The following is a 17,843-nucleotide window of genomic DNA, read 5'->3' as shown; positions in this document are numbered from 1 at the left end:
AGTAGTGTCTATCAATTGCCAACATTCTCCCCACCTGGTCAACATCTAGGGGGATGACCAGCTGAATTGGTCGGGCTATTTTATGTCCCTGTGGGGTTCGAAGAATCACAGTCCTTATCTTCTGGTACGTTCCTTCTAGTAACCTCTCTATTCTTGCCCTTTTCCACAATTGGCGTGGTCGTCCATCTTCTTGAATCAACGCCAGATCTCCGGGTCGAAACTCAATGGATCTCCCAGACACACCTCGAGCTTCATGAAAGCTCTTGAGGTCTAAGAGGTACTCCTTGGTTCATTTTCTCCAAAAGTCGTCTGAAAGTTTTTGTCTCAGTCTGAATTCTCTTGTCAAGGCAAGTCTGGTAGTCGGTTCTGGTCCTGTTGGCACGGCAATGAGTCCTTCACCAACAAGAAAGTGTGCCGGCGTCAGGGGTTCAGCGTCATCTCCATGGGAGAGCGGTCTTGAATTTATCGCAGCTTCAATATTGACTAGAGTGGTGTTAAGCTGTTCTTCTGTAAGTCTTGATAGTCCCAGCACCTTTCTTAGGCATCGCTTAACTGTGCCTACCATTCTCTCCCACCATCCTTCCCACCAAGCTGCCCGTGGGGCGATGAACTTCCAAGTTATACCGTCTTTGGCGAGGAATCGATGGGTCTCCGAAGAAAACAGTGTCTTCCAAAGTTCCGACAGTTCTGAATTGGTGGCCTGAAATGTCCTTGCGTTGTCTGTATATATAGTATGTGGCAGTCCACGCCTACCAGCAAACCTTTGAAGGGCCATAAGGAATGTGTCAATGGTCATACTGGAGCATAACTCTAAATGCACCGCACGTGTAACAGCACAAGTGAATAGCGCTATGTAAGCCTTTTCCATCGTCATGCCTATTTTGATATAGAAGGAACCGGCGAAGTCTATCCCGGTAATTGCAAAGGGTTTCGACGGTCTCACCCTATCCGCAGGTAGTGGAGCTTCGGTTTGCTGCCCTCTAGGGTTCTTCATGAGTTTGCATGGGAGGCAGGCGTGCAAGACCCTTTTAACAGTTTGACGAGCTCTAAGGATCCAGAACTCTTTTCGGAGCTCCGACAGTATTACCCGAACTCCAAAATGATGTAGTCTGATGCGTGTTTGCCGAATGAGTAGATAAGTGAATCTATGAGAACCGTCTAGAAGTATTGGGTGCCGTCGCTCCTTAGCGAGGTCCGCACAGTGCAATCGACCCCCGAGGCGGAGGAGTCCGCCTTCAATGAAGGGGTTGAAGGGTCCTATTTTGGATTCTTTAGGAATTGGTCGACCGTCTTGGAGTGCTTGAAGTTCTAGTGCAAAACATTCTCGTTGAACAGCTCCTATCCAGTATCTACGTGCCTTTGCGAGCTCCACCGCTGTTAGTTCTCCTGTAAGCTTCTCTCGATTGCGAGTGTTGTGTGTAAAGCGAAGAATCCAACCAGTGATACGCATCAGTTTCCAGCAGGAACTGAACTTCGAACTGTCTATAACGCTGGAATATGTGGTCGTTGTCATTACATGTTTTATGTTTCTCTTCTTCTCCTCGGGAAGTTGCTCGCTTGGGGTTTGAGCACCAGATGGCCAACATTCCTCACGATGTGCAAGCCATGTGGGTCCATTCCACCACTTGCGCTCATTCCGTACCTGGTCACCACGAAGTCCTCGTGTAAGGTGGTCAGCCGGGTTCTCATGTCCAGGGCAATGCCTCCACTGACTTGGAGTTGAGTACGATTGAATCTCCGTTACTCTGTTGCAGACGAAAGTTTTTCATCTGTTTGGGTCACTGTGTATCCAACCCAAGATGACAGTAGAATCCGTCCATAGTATTGCCTGAGTGATATCGTGGCCTGTAGCTGCACAGAAATAGGACAGTAATCGTGCTCCCACTAGCGCTGCTAGTAGTTCGAGCCTTGGCAAGGTTACCTTCTTGATCGGGGTGAGCCTGTTCTTGCTGCAGGCCAGATGGACGAGTACGTCTGAAGCATCAAAAAATACGTGGATCTGAACCTTGTCCGCCGTTGAAGTAGCTAGCCACCGCGGAATTTGTACCCGTGAAAGAGAGGATAAGGAGGATGCCCAAGTGTTCCATGATGCTCCGATATCAAGAGGTAGCAACTCGTCCCAGTCAATTCCCCTGTTCCACGTATCCTGGAATAACAGCTTACTGAGGAGGGATACGGGGGATAACAGTCCGAGTGGATCATAGAATCTAGCCGTAATCTGTAATAACTTCCTCTTGGTGATTGGTCCTTCAGGTAAAGCCTTGGTGATCTCCTCTGGGTTAATGTAAAGGTTATCCGTTTCTGTATTCCAGTAAACGCCTAGTACCTGCGTCTCTACGTTGACCTCTTGACCTTCTGCTCTCCAGATGGCCTTTAGCGAGTCTGAATTAGTGGCCCATTTCGCTAGGTGGAAGTTCATCAATTTCATCAGTGCAGTAAGTTCGTAATACAGGGCAATCACACCATTGTCATTCTCTGCGCCGGATACGAAGTCGTCCATAAAGGTATTGGCATCTATGAGGGGTGCTGCAATAGGAAATGTCGTCTTGTATCTGTCGGCGAGTTCCCTCAGTGTTGCTGAAAGCAAGAACGGACTGCAAGTCAGGCCGAATGGGAGCCTAGTGAAGCGATAGGTCACTACCTCGTCCGTCGTGTGGTAACTTCCGTTACTGTCCTGGGTGATCCTGTACCACAAGAATCTGGTCAAGTCCCTGTCATCCTCGTGCAAGATCAGCTGAAGAAATGCCTGTGTAATATCAGTAATGATGGCCATGGGATGTAGCCTGAATCGTAGTAGAATAGCCAGTGTCTCCGGTAACAGATTTGGACCTGCCTCTAAAGCATCATTGAGAGACGGAGAGTTGGTTTCATGAGAAGATGCGTCAAAAACTATTCTCCATTTTGTTTTTCCCAGTTTCTCCTTCTTTACAGCTTGGTGGGGAAGATAAAACGTGGTGTTCCTTGGATCTCCAGTAGGTGTGACTTCTATTTGTCCTTTCATGATATGATCCAGCATTTGGTTGTAGTACACCTCCTTTAAAGTGCTATTGTTTTGAAGTCTTTTGATCAAGGCATCAAATCGAAGTTCCGCGTTTATCTTGTTACTTGAAGGAAGAACATCCTGCTTTCTTGGTAGGCAGACCACTCTCCGGCGACCTTCAACGCGATAGGTTGCCTTGAATTCTTGAAGAATAGCAGAGACTTTCTCAGTTAGGTCTCGATTTTGATTTGCAACTATTCCCATTGCCTCTAGATCCCATAATTTTCTTAGTTCATCATCCGAAGGTGAGCAAGCTTGTCGAATGAAGTTCACAACAGTAGAATTCACACAAGTCCCTGATCGGTTTCCATTTAAGATCCATCCAAAAATTGTTGGAATCAGAACGATCGATTCAGATATTCGAATCGGTGAACCGTCCTTCACTATTTTCCAGTATTGGTCACTGCCAATTAAGATCTCCACGGGCAGGTTTTCTTTCGAATCAGACCTAGGGTCTGCTAACTGCAATTTCCGTATGTGCGCCCAAGTTTTGATGTCTTGTGGAGCTGCTGGTTGAGGTGAGAGTGAGTGTGCACTTTCGTAAGCTTTCATGGAAGCCGTAAAGTTGGTGTAAACTCCTTTCATACTGAACCTGACGACTCTGCGCTGACATGATGGGTTAGTCTGGGACTCAAATGTGTAAACAGTCAGTTCTCTTTTGTCGGTGGTTAGTAGCTGTAGGTCGTCTATCAGTGATCTTGATATAAATGTTGCCTGACTTCTACTGTCTAGTATACATCGAGTAAGTCGGCTTATCCCTGTAGGTCCAGTGATTCTTACTTGAGCTGTCTGCAAGAATGTGAAACCTGGTGTGGTGATATCTATTTTTCCTACAGAAGCTGTGTTGGCCTGATCTTCTGAGGTCTTGAGACTCCTTCCGTTGTCGCAAAGGGATTTATGGTGCGACTTCTTGCAGTTAGCACACTGTGCCTTTCCTTTCTTTCGACAATTGAACGCCGTATGCCCTCGATTGAGGCACAGGAAGCACTGGTTAGCTCTCTTCAGCCTCTCCTTTCGCTCCGTAACGTTTGTGATTTTCTTACAGTCCTGAGCCCAGTGACCTCTTGATTCACAAAAGACGCAAAATGGTTCCGGCCCCTTAACCTCTTTTCCTGCTAAGCCTTTAGGATCGACACGGACGTGAAGAGCTTCCGCCGTATTGGGGTAGCTTGATGGTATGGAGGATTCACCACGAATCTTTTGTGTAGTAAGCGCTCCGTCAACTTCCTCACCAAGAAACTCCATTAGTTTGAGGATGTTCCCCTCCGAAAGGTCTTTTCGCTTTGCATGAATGATCCAGCGACGGCATATATCGTCTGGAAATGCTCGGAGGATCTTCGGTGCAAGTACTCGGCCATAGGCGTTCACATCTTCCCCGAGAGCGCGCAGAGCTTGAATGCGGCGATTGCAGTAAATAAACGTAGAATTAAGTGCGTCCGGTGTGGCAAACTGGATGGGCTTAATACATTCTATGTAGTCCAAGTGGGCCTGTATGATTCTATTCTTGTCGCCGTAGCGAGCTTCAAAAATTTTCTCAGTCTCTTCATAAGTCTCGGCCGTCACTGCGATGCCCTCAATCAAGTGCTTCGGTCCCCCTCTAAATAACCCCTCAGAAATATATGTTTATTAATAGCAGAGAGTGATGTGTCCTTATCGATTGACTGTTCGAACTGTTCCCAGAAACGTGCCCATGTTTCTATATTACCTCAGAAGGGTTCTAGTCTTATTGGGGGGAGTCTTAACGTGGTTGAGGGAACAGCTGAGGCAAGTGTTGGTACCGTCTGTGTGTTCGTGAGTCTAAGATTCGACATTGCGCTTTCAAGTTTTCTCTCCATCCCATGCGAAATGCGAATGATAGCGCGCTTGGCGTTCTCTATATATTCCTCACATGTACTTATGTCATCAGCGTACGCGGTGTCATCCAGGAGGTCGTGAACCTCATCGTCCAGGGCTCTTAATTTATCCAAAGTCTCTTGTAACCTATCCTTACAGTACTCGTAATCCTCGGGAGAGGTAGAGTCAGTAAACTCTTGTGCTTTCACCATGAGACGTGTAATGTTTGCCCTTTCCCTAGCACGTCTTCTTTTCAATTGGTGTAGTCGTGTGTTCGCGTTACCGCCTTCCATACTGGACCTCTAGACGTGAATTTGCTATAGTAAAATAGTGTATTTGATAGGGACTTCGTAATAGCGTGGGAAATATTTCGTTACTTGATCTATTATTAATCGCACTCCGATGTATTGCGACGTAGTTCAAGGAAAGCCAGCAGATGGCAGCCAGGGGGGCTCATTCCCGACTCCCGCGCTTTGCTTCCAGCGTAGCAATGCCTCATGCTGACGTCACGTGGAGGTCTCCTGTCGGCAGCTGTTGCGGTGAACGATAAGGAACTCGCTTTCAGTATAGATCTATTTTGCGATACGCAGTCTTGTAACATTTTTCGTGTTGTGTTAAAGATGAGTAAGGTTTCTAAATATATAGTTAATTGTGCTATGGCACAATGTACTAATTGGGGATCGGAAACAACTGGTGTCTTGTACCACAGATTTCCAAAACGTGAGGAGATTAGGCGAGTGTGGATGTTGCGCTGTAAGCGAAGTGACAAATTTAATCCTGATAATGCCACAGTATGTTCCATACATTTTCGTCAGGAGGATTATGAACGAGATTTGAGAAATGAACTACTGGGATTACCGCAGAGAAAAATCTTGCAGGCAGATGCTGTTCCGTCTCTGTCCATTGCAAATTGGCATGGATTTAGACCTTCGTGTTCAACAACTAGCACCGTTCCCAGCGAAACAGCAGAGCCGGCAGGCCTATCTGTCTACTACTTTTCATACAATATTTAATAAATCGTAATAAATTTGACCAGCTACGTGGAAGTATGAATAAACTAATTCTGCCGTGCTACGGTATTGTATACTGGCTAGGGTAGCTGACTTTAGTTTAGAAGGCTTGGGTTCGATTCCTGGTACTGGAATTTTTTTAGATCTTTTTACTTTGTTCTGTTGTTTGCCAGCAGAATGTTTTATGTGAGAACACCGAGTTACGACAGTATATTAAACAACTATCCATATACTTCGAACGTTAAGTAATTACCTACCTTGGATGGCAGCACTGGTCACTTAGTCATGCGTGAAGTCTTCTCCAAGTGACGTAAATAAACAATATGGCTACCCTTCCAGCTTAACCAACACCTCCTAGATATATAAGGCCTCACAACTGTTCTGGGAATATACTGTGACGTCAAAATCGGGAGGCAAGCTTGAACCTTTTCAGTAATAACACAGCAATGAGTTTGGCCATGTAACGCTGAAATTAGAAGAGTTTTAATTCGTTTAATGGTGCCAATTGTTAATACCGTTGTACGTAATGGTACTGATGTGTTGCGTACTCAACTTTAAGGAGAATTCCGGCAGTGATAACGAAGTGCATGCATTAAGTTTACGAAAGACGAGGTTATGCGGCAGATATGTTTACGTGCAATTCCAAGACAAGACTACAGATTTACTAATAACTCAATGGTGAGTAACTATTATTATTACATTCTCACACAATCATAATGAGTATAGGCCTATGACGTATTTAACTACACGCAACAGCTGGTGATATGTAGGCATATTTACTCTTCAATGATATAAGGTTATGTTAGATCACAATCATGGGATACATTATTTCAACGGTATTATTATTATTATTATTATTATTATTATTATTATTATTATTATTATTATTATTATTATACGCATTAAAACATACCACCTACAGGAGCTGCTGGTGTAGGCCGATTCACTCTGTAAATGCACGAATTTCGCTCACGGTGATACATTATTTTACAGGTATGCCACAGACATTTCAAAGTCGGTGATATTTTATGGGAAGTAACTGGTACTGATCCTGCCAGAATGTAACTATAAATATGATGGGCAGTTGGAAAAGATATAAGCCACTGCTGTCTCTGACAATCATGGTCTTGGAAGAGGAGTAGTTAAAAGAACCAGGCAAAAATGTAGAATAGAAAGGAGCAATAAAGAGAGCCATTGAAGATAGTACATATCTCATACACAGAATTTCAACACAGCTGAAAAGTACAATAAACACGTTGTTACCTGATGGTTGTTGTACTGTGATGAAGGGAAAGTAAGTAATTTTTCTGTACGTCGATACATCAAGGCAACCATACTGCATGGCATATGTAATCATCTTATAAGACATGGCCTTTATTCTAAACGGGTTTTATTGAAGTAAAAAATATTTCTAATGAATATGTGGACAAAATTACTAATACAAATGCGGTATATTCTTTAGTTACAAAACATCATAGCTGCATCACAAGGAATGAGTGTAACAATGTGTAGAAAGATTCAATAAATAAGTTAATTCTAGTCCTAGTTGGTGAATTGAACACCGGGGATGATGTCCCAACAGTTAATTTAATAGCCATAGTTTAAATATTTCTTAGTTCATAAAGGAGTATGTGTATGATTTTCTTGTTATTTGTTCAACCTTCTGTCTGATATCTCCTCATGTTTACAAATTTATGGCCGACCCCGTGGTGAGGGGATATAATGCCTGCCTCTTACCCGGAGGCCCCGCTTCGATTCCAGGCCAAGTCAGGGATTTTTACCTAGATATGAGGGCTGGTTTGAGGTCCACTCAGCCTGCGTGTTTACATTTGCGAGCTATCTGACGGTGAGATAGCGGCCCAGGTCTAGAAAGCAAAGAATAACGGCTAAAAGGATTCGTCCTGCGGAACCCAAGACACCTCGCAATCTGCAGGTCTTCGGGCTGAGCAGGATCAAGGCCAAGCCCTTCAGGGCTGTTGCGCCGTGCGATTTTTACAAATTTATGAGACAGTAGCAATTTAATGTTGCCACAATATGTCAATACTTTTAAAAGAGTAGGCTCCAGTCCGAATGGTAGTCCAATATTAGGTTAGAAACTTACATACTTTCTGGAATACATAAAGGTTTCGAACAGAATTACAAATTAGTAACATCGATGGTAGGTGAAATTCTCATTAAACCATACATGAACTCCAAGGGAGGAAACATTGTAGGCTCATGTGCATATACTGCCAGTGATGCTACATCAGCTTAGATGTTAGGCCTATGCTAATATTATACGTGCTAGTTTTCTTTTAAGATCACGTAATGCCTATTTAAATTGAAATATGTTTGTAACATTCTGTTGTGATGTTAGCAATTCGGCCTAAGTGAGTTAACATTGCAAAATGCTGTCGTGTTTTACAACTGTCTGCTGTTTATCTTTAATGGCAGAGTCACTAAAATACGGTAATAACGACAGTATAATTCAATATCCTTCAAATTTGAAACGCTATTTGTTAGTAAATAAATTATTCCATTGGCAAAAAATATTAAAATCATGTCTGTGTTTAACTATGTTCCGCGTTTCTCTGCATTGCCATCGCCTCCGTTGCGTGACGTCACTACGCTGTTGTTAGGCCTTATTATCTAGGAGGTGTTGGCTTAACCAATAAACTATCTATGCGTTTACACTACAAATACTACTTATACCCTTATACCCCTTTTTTATCGTACTATGCTTTATGCGGTATTTGGAAGTTCCTTAAGTATTTCAGATATTAACAGGAACAAAATTACATCTGAGAAATGTTACCGTACGTTGATGGGTTGGCGTGATAGGTTTTATTTCCATGGCAGCAATTTTCCCGTAGTCTCCTTACGGAACGTGTAGTAAACCAATGATTACCTATTTAGTCTCTAGTATATTGCCCATTCGCGCTGGAGTGTAGTTCTTCCCGTGTTTCCGGCACCAAAATTATATCGTTATATTGGAAGAACAGTCAAGTAAACATACTAGTCTCGTTTCTTTTCTATTTATTATTGTTATCAAAAAATCTAAAAATCTAAGATATAACACGACACAATGATATTAAATAAAGATATAAAACATAGCACAGTCCAAAGAATGATCTCAAGTAGTGTCTATCAATTCCCAACATCTGGTAAGACCACAATTAGAGTATGGCTCCAGTATAAGGGACCCTTATCAGGACTACTTGATACTAGAACTGGAAAAAATTCAAAGGAAAGCAGCTCGATTTGTTCCGGGAGAATTCCGACAAAGGTGTAGTGTTACAAAAATTTGCAAATTTGGGCTGGGAAGACTTGGGAGTAAAGAGACGAGGTGCTCGGCTTTGTGGTATGTTTAGTTGTCAATGGTGAGTTGGCGTGGAATGACATAAGTAGAACAATGCGCTTGTTTGGAGCTTTTAAAATTAGGGAAGATCATAATACGAAGATAAAGTTGGAATTCAGGAGGACAAATTGGCCAAATATTATGTATTTATAGGACTTAGAAATGAGGGATTGGAATAAATTATCAAGGTAAATGTTCAATAAATTTCTAACTTCGTTGAAAATATTTAATATTATAAATAAATATAGGTAAACAGTTGACAGGGAATCTCCCACCTGAGCGACCGCCCTAAATGCAGAGCATTGATGATTGATTGAATCGAGCATTCTGTCTCCTTACTCCAAAGTCTTTCCAACACAAAGTTTGCAGTATGATTGTAACACTACTGCTTTGTCATAAATCACCTGGAACAAATCGTGCTGCTTTCCCACCTGAGGATATTTTAGGGCCGTTCTGTGAGAGTATCCAGGAACAATTTTTGGTTGACGGGATAACAATTGCAGCGTGTGATGCAGATCAGCATACCTGATGCGTTGTAAAATTATCTAAAACAGGTGACTATGCAAGGTACGTGTAATACAGGCAGAAAAAATATAGAAACGGTGTTCTGTGACTTGGCACCGTTCATTCGGATTCTAATTAAATGCCATTGTAACATTCATTCTAATTGTTTTTTTGTACGTCGAGCAATATTCTGATATACGTATTATTGTTACATTGGTTTCACTCAGGCGGTTGTTCATGTTATTCATATCATTGATAGGAAGTGTGACTGTGAAATGTCCTTCAGTATAAAGAAAACAGTGTTATGGCTATGGGGCTAACTGAATTATGTCTCATTCTAATTATTATGTATTTCAAAGAGTTTTGTGTTTGATCCAAATGCTGTTTTCAGTGGCATAGCGTAAAGATGTATAGAATATCTTCAAGCGATGCCACTATTTCTCATTTTTGCTGTGGTCTAATTTTATTTAAACTCGAGCAGTTATTGCTGCTTCAGATCATTTGTACAATGTACACTTCATATTTTGCATATCATCTCCAGGATAACACCTTAGGAGATAATTATGTGATGACAAAATCGCATTCAGATGCTGCATGGATTCTTTTGGAGAAGGGCTTTGAGTGCTCAGTTTCCAGTCAAATTAATATGTAAAATGTAGTGATTTGGATAATAATAGCATTATATTGGTTCAGGCACTTCAAACGTTTAGATACTAGCCTTGTAAGCAAACCTAGTTCAGTCATAGGAAATGAGATTCTTTGCGTCGATCACTTACTAGTAATTGTTCACAAGCCTCTGTGTTTCCAAATCCACAGTTGTTACGCATCTCCAGAAAATCCACATGAACTCACCGGTTCTTAGATCTACTTGTACTTGTAAGTTGATACCTGCAAACAAATTCTCAAAAAAACGTTAAATGACAAGTTTTGGGAACGCATTGTCAAATTTGATGAAAAATTACTTCTTTAATATACCATAATTCTAAAAGAGAAATCAGTGAGTACCTCGTAGGTAAAGTCCTGAATAATTGCTTCGTCAAGGTTCTTTTGAGCAATAAGTAAAGGTGTTTGCTTCATAGATTTTCAAATCGAATGGCTATGCGTTGATTCTTGACTTATATTGTAAGTAATTGGATCAAGTATTCAAAGTTTTAAGACGACATGATACGTTGAGAATCCTAGCATTGATGTAGACTGCAATTTTTCGAACGGCCTATTATATTCCTCAATGGGCCATCTGTTGGGGACCACGGTATCCCCTGCCATTTGTAAGAGGCGACTAAAAGACTCCAGGGGCTCTCAACTTGGGAGCGTGGATTGGACACCACGGGGCCCTTAGCTGAGTCCTGGCATTGCTTCCACTTAGTTGTGCAAGGCTCCTAAATTTCATCTATCCTATCCGACCTCCCTTGGTCAACTCTTTTTCTTTTCCGACCCCGACGCTCTTAGAGCATTCGAGGACTAGAGAGTCTTCATTTTCACGCCCTTTGCGGTCCTTTTCTTTGTTTGGCCGATACCTTCATTTCTTGAAGTTTCGGATCCCTTCCATTTTTTCTCTCTGATTAGTGTTATACAGAGGATGGTTGCCTAGTTGTACTTTCTCATAAAACAATAATCACCATCACCACCACTTTCAGTTTGGGGAGCATGTGGAAGAGACCATGGGATCTTCCTGTGTCTTTAAGATTGATATCTCATCCACTTATGCAAGGCTCTTCGCTTTCACTTCCCTTCTTCCACCTAAGTTCTCATCCGTCCCCTACGGTATTGTTCTGGAGGCTTAGGAAATATTATTGCACGGTTCGTGCTTCTTCATCTTTTGCCGATACCTTTACATGTCCAAGAGTCGGACCTCGTCCAGTCTCTGATTAGTGTTATGAGGGGATGGTGTTTCGTTGTTTTTCCTATTAAAACAATAATCACCACCACTAGCTGCAGTATCTAATAATAGCTGACTGAACCTAATGCTGACAAGAGTGGTGTTAAACATCTATATGGATGTATGTTGGGTATTCAGTCCGAAGGCTGGTCTGATCCTCTACAGCTCCACCAATAACTGCCATAGATAGCCTAGGTGTCACTGAAGAGGTATACTAGGGAAATGAGGGGTGAGGTAGTTTCCCTGTTGTTTTCCTCATTTAGCCAGAAGTTGCTGTTACATATCAGTCTCCCAAGGCCACTGAAATGCCCGCACCAACCGACCCTATGAGCGATATTTTTACGTCATCCATAACAGGGACTGGCTGCATAAGGAACGGTATTACTAGAATCGCTCATACCTCGGTCACTTTCATATTGTCAAAGCCAAGGATGAGACTGAGACAGGTCAATGAAAGTAACACATTTATTCTAGCCCATACCAGAAGACATATTGCACTGTAAACACTTGAACCCGCCAGCAAAGACATAAAAGAAATACAGTATGTATAAAATAAGAGTTTTATCTGTACATCGCTCAGAATTAAAAATGAATGGTATTTCCGTATCGGTCGTGTCCACAGTAACAAGAAAATGCATTTTAAAATTTCCGTCATCTCTATATGTATGTGTGTAGGGGCATCACGAGAAAATGGCCGAAGATAATTTAATGAAAATCGGTATGAAAAATTGAGGAATGAACCACTACAATTTAGGCTGTGGATAATTTTATTCGCGCTGAGAGAAATGATAGTTTAGGGGAAGGCCTAAAATTTAATCCTCAAATATCTATGTGATTAATGGTCCTATCGATAAATAATACATAACTAAAGTTAAAATTAAATTTTCGATTATTTATGTCTTATTGGCTACATTTTTTACCGTGCTAGCTATGATAACAGGTATATTCATGAATTTCGAATTTTTGTTGCCAAGTCCATATCAACGCCGAACCACGAGAAAATAGTTGAACAGAATTTAATGAAAATCCGTATGTAAAGTCAGAAAATGAGGCACTAAAGTCTAGGCTATCAATAATTTTATTCACGCTGATGGAAATGGTAGTTTAGGGGAAGGTGCCTAAAATATCTTTAAATACCTATGTTATTGATTCAATCGAAAAGTACTACATAACAAAAGTTATAGAGAATGCAATTTCCGATCATTTATGTCTGATACAGTTTGCTTTTTTTGTTAGTTGTTTTACGTCGCACCGACACAGATATGTCTTATGGGGACGATGGGACAGGAAAGGGCTAGGAGTGGGAAGGAAGCGGCCGTGGCCTTAATTAACGTACAGCGCCAGCATTTGCCTGGTGTGAAAATGGGAAACCATGGAAAACCATTTTCAGGGCTGCCGACAGTGGGGTTCGAACCTATTATCTCCCGAATACTGGATACTGGCCGCACTTAAGCGACTGGAGCTATCGAGCTCGGTCTTATACAGTTTACGCCGTGCTTTGTTAATATGGAAATATTGTTCAATCCTGTTGACTGGTGATGGTTTTTGTCATGATTGTATTAAGGTGTAAAACCGCGTGGCGATCGGCCCATATCGACAAGGAAAATTGTGAAGATGATTACAAAAATTGAGAAAAATCGCGAAGGAACGATCGCTAGAATAAGATAAAAGGGAGTAGTGAAAGAAGGAATGACACCCTTTACATTACGTGCCCTTATATCAGAGTCGGAAGAAAACTAAATGTGAAGGCGTGCAATATTGAAAGCTCATAAAACTGATCAGCAATAACGTTACATTGACGATTGTTTGTTGTGATGTGATTTCTCTCTTCTGCTGCCACTCATTTCCGATTGGTGGGAGTTCTGCTGTGTCCCAAGCGGAACAGTCTGCCTAAATACTGGGGGAAGTACTGTAGCTCGGGAGTGGCTATATGATTGTCCCGTCAAGACGGGTACACCACCTAGTTCTTTAACAAATTTAAGAACTTTTATTTTTGTCTTTCAGGTGATGTACGCGGAGCAGCTTCGAGGATACCGCAGACTTTCTCTCAAACTAAGCTGTGAACTATTCGGTCTTGCGGGCCACTACGCTCTGACTGTGCGGTCAGCCCTTCCCACCTCAAGACCTGTCATCCACGACGCTGCAGCCGCCGCCTATCTTAAGGTGAGTTAACTTCCCCAAATCAAAATCAGTAGTTCTTTTTAATTATCTTATGGCTGTTAGTGCCAGTAGTGTTCTAGGACAAGTTCGGCTTGCCTGGTGTACGTCGTGAGTTGTGGTGGTGATGCTAGTGGTGGTGGGGGTGGTGGTAATGATGAAATGGCGTATGGCTTTTAGTGCCGGGAGATCCCAGGACGAGTTCGGCTTGCCAGGTGCAGGTCTTTTGATTTGACTCCCGTATGCGACCTGCGCGTCGTGATGAGGATGAAATGATGATGAAGACAACACATACACCCAGCCCCCGTGCCAGGGAACTTAACCAATGATGGTTAAAATTCTCAACCCTGCCGGGAATCGAACCCGGGACCCCTGTGACCAAAGGCCAGCACGCTAAACATTGTAGCCATGAAACTGGACGTGGTAATGGCGAGGTAAGGGGAGAGTGAGACCTGGTGCTGCCACATAGCTTAGTCCTGTCGAATAACATCAAAGGGTTTGCTAAAGGCTTACCGTCCCCATCTGCCGGACGAATCACCATCAGACGCGGCATATACCCTCTCTCGTTCAGGGGTAGATAGCGGGTTCAAATCTGGCAGGGGTATTCTGATTTTTAAAGGGCGGAATAGAGTCCATACCACATTCCATGTCTTACGATGATGGCATGTTAAAGATCGCTAGTGACACATTTGGCGTTCATCTGACAAATTTCATTAAAACTCAGCCACAGACGCCCAAGGGAGATTCAGTTTTCTCTACCGTCTAGTAGGCCGAGAGTATTATATGCCTCAGAAACCATATCCCTTGGAGGTCACTCTAAAATTATAGAAACTGAACAGCAAGGAAGGAAAAATCTCCGGAGAAAATGGAATGTGGATTAAGAGAACTGCGGACCTCTACTCATTAACTGACAGGTTCCCTGATGCCGCACTTAAGAGACGTCTGAAATTCGATGGCCATATCTATAGAATGAACAGTGACAGACTCAACAAAAGATTATTTAAAGCAATCAGTTCAAAGAAAGTCAAAATAAACTGGCTAGAAGAAACTAAGGCGGACCTCCAAGAAATGAATATTTCGAATGACATCATAGAAGATCGTGAAGCCTTTAATACTATAGTACTCAAGCACAAATATCTGCTACAAGATACTGTCCAACTGCCTCACAGGTAGCATTCAACCCATGGCAGAATCAGTGATAGGTGAATACCAAGATGTTTTCCGGTCAGGGCGGTCACCTGGGCTCTTATTGGTGGGGGGCGGGGAGTAATCTTAGTCGGCTGTGGTTGGTTGCAGTAGCGGCACTAACAATGTCAGGTTTTACACGTAGGCTCTCTCTCCTTTCTGCCTATGTGGTTTTTCCCTGAGCCTTCAATACCACACTTCAACACCACCGTACCAAACACAAACTCTTGCCGTGGTAGCGAGTCTAACTCGGAAACCGGCAGATACTCCTTGTATCACTTTCCACTCTTCCCTGCTATCTCTTTCTTCTTAGAAATTAATAGCATGTCGGAGGCCATGTAGATTGAGTCGATGGTCACGGCGGGGGAGCGGGCTACGGGAGCCCCCCGTAAAAAAAAAAGGCACTAACAAGCCCCCCTCCCGCAATAACTGAAAATGGGCCTCTCGTTTCCTAATAAGGAACGTTGCAAATTTGTTTCGTAGTATTTGGTTGTATATTATTACAATGAACAGCAACGACGACGATAATAATAATAAGAAGAAGTTACACAATTTAGTTTTCAAACACACACACACACACACACACACACACACAAGAAATGCATATTCCAATTATAGTAACCAAAACACGCTGACCGTCACAATATTAAGATATAATCTCGTTCCTGAGCCTGCGTTGCTCAGACGGCAGCGCGTCGGCCTCTCACCACTGGATACCGTGGTTCGAATCCCGATCCCTCTATGTGAGATTTGTGCTGGACAAAGCGGAGGCGGAACAGGTTTTTCTCCGGGTACTCCGGTTTTCCCTGTCAGCTTTCATTCCAGCAAAACTCTCCATTATCATTTCATAGCATTAATCAGTCATTAATAATCACCTTGGGAGTGGCGACACCATTGAAATAATAGCCTATATGTGGTTCATTCATTACATCCCTGACCCGGGCAAAGACCGGAAAACAGGTTGTAGGTTTTCATTTCCAATCTTGTTCCTAGGACCCAACAGTTTACAACTCAACCGGCCATCGTAGGCCAAACACTTGAAATTATTTCAGTATTTACAGAGTAGACAAGGAAGATGTCTTTATTACCGCATTTTCGCTGACTGCTGGGTTCTCAGAAATGGCTAATTACTTCAAAAGTCTTGTTGATTGTCGTGAGTGGCAGCAAGGGATGGTTATTATTGGAACAGACTGGGCTACATTCTTTCAGAAACAACTATCGCACTCCTATTGATTAAAGAAGCTCTGCACTGCGATGGCCTAAGTTTGGAATAACCCTCTGTAATACGAATAATACTGCGTTGTGTGATATAGCTTTATCAATGTGTAAAATCGCTCTTCAGCTACCTGAAGTAAGAAACAGCCATGTACACCCCCACCCCCCCTGCTCCTTATCACCGCCACTGATATTATCTCAGGTTCATTTCATCTTCCTTTGAAAATTCAAGTGATCCATTGAATGAAATGGAGTATGGCTTTTAGTGCCGGTAGTGTCCGAGGACAAGGTCGGCTCGCCAGATGCAGGTCTTTTGATTTGACACCCGTAGATGACCTGCGCGTCGTGATGATGATGGCCCCATGGCACATACACCCAGCCCCCGTGCCAGCGAAATTAACCAGTTAAGGTTAAAATTCCCGATCCCACCGGGAATCGAACCCGGGACCCCTGTAACCAAAGGCCAGCACGCTAACCATTTAGCCATGGAGCCGGACAGCGATCCATTGATTTTGCCAGTCAGTATTTGTTATTGTTTTCTTTTATATAATTAAGGTGAAAATGCTACAAATAAACCTAACAGATAAAGGGAATGTACAGCTGCCGTATGATTCAACTACAACAATGAAAATCCTAATATAAACGAGATGTTGCAAATTACAAGGGGTTATTCATTGAAAACTGAAGTAAAGAGGTATAACTTACTGTCTGGATGTACATTTTGAGAGATTTACTCTATAGAGACGTTTTCGGTCCGTAAATAAACACTTCAACCTAACAAGAATTACTTTTATTCCAGTGATACATCCACACATTGAGTGTGGCACCACGTATGGCCAACGTGCGCCATCTAAACGAGGGATAATGAAACCAATCAATCAGTTCACGACCAACTAGATCTACGCTGCGCTTCTGGCTAGAGCGACGCATCAATTCGGCCGTGATCAGTTATTTCTTTCCTTGGAGGCAGTTGACCATTAGCTAGTCAAGCAACCTTGACGTTTAATTGTTATTACTGAATAATTAGACCTAGCTTTCACGACTACTACTAAATTGTTTTCATAGCAGGTCGCTTAGAAGGTTATGCCTTCTCTCAGGCCAAGGAGATGTGAATTGGTGAAGGTGAGGTCCCGGAACTGTCCCGGCATTCGCCTTAGTGCAGGGGAATGGAAAACTACGGAAAATCGTTCTCAGAACAGCAGACGGTGGGGACCAGCTCCTCTCTGTCTCCGAAATGCAGAGATGTAGAGCCACGGTAGAGCCGTGGCCACCGATCCTCTGCTCGGTTGGTCGGTCGGAATGCAGAATGCGGAATGCCACAGTAGAGTCGTGGCCACCCCATCTCTGCACCCGCTGGCGTCGACTATTAGGCTATTAGGTCGTACTGGGTACATATGGTAAATGCCAAAGAGATTATAAGTACTGAGGAAATATGGCCAGTCGGGCAGTCGTAGGAATTGCCTGCGGATTTCCCGATCGATACTTTACCACTGAGCTACGGTGACCTTATTATTTCTATGTTGTTGGCTGGGATATACAGTGGTGAACAAAAGTGTAGGCACACTGGCACAGGAGAATAAACATTTATTTATTTATTTATTTATTTATTTATTTATTTATTTATTTATTTATTTATTTATTTATTTATTTATTTATTTATTTTATTTATTTATTTATTTATTT

General features: G+C 42.6%; 1 protein-coding gene across 1 annotated transcript in view; it reads left to right on the top strand.

Annotated features, from left to right (window-relative positions):
* The window catches only part of gogo (golden goal), a 325,542-nt gene that overhangs the window by 59,172 nt on the left and 248,527 nt on the right, over positions 1-17,843 (top strand). Inside the window, exon 5 of the mRNA XM_068226859.1 lies at positions 13,608-13,766. Within this exon, the coding sequence (XP_068082960.1) occupies positions 13,608-13,766 (159 nt within the window). The remainder of the gene's footprint in view (positions 1-13,607; positions 13,767-17,843) is intronic.

This window comes from Anabrus simplex, chromosome 3 (genome assembly GCF_040414725.1).
Source record: "Anabrus simplex isolate iqAnaSimp1 chromosome 3, ASM4041472v1, whole genome shotgun sequence".
In the NCBI taxonomy this organism is placed as follows: domain Eukaryota; kingdom Metazoa; phylum Arthropoda; class Insecta; order Orthoptera; family Tettigoniidae; genus Anabrus; species Anabrus simplex.
This window is presented reverse-complemented; position numbering and strand designations above follow the sequence as displayed.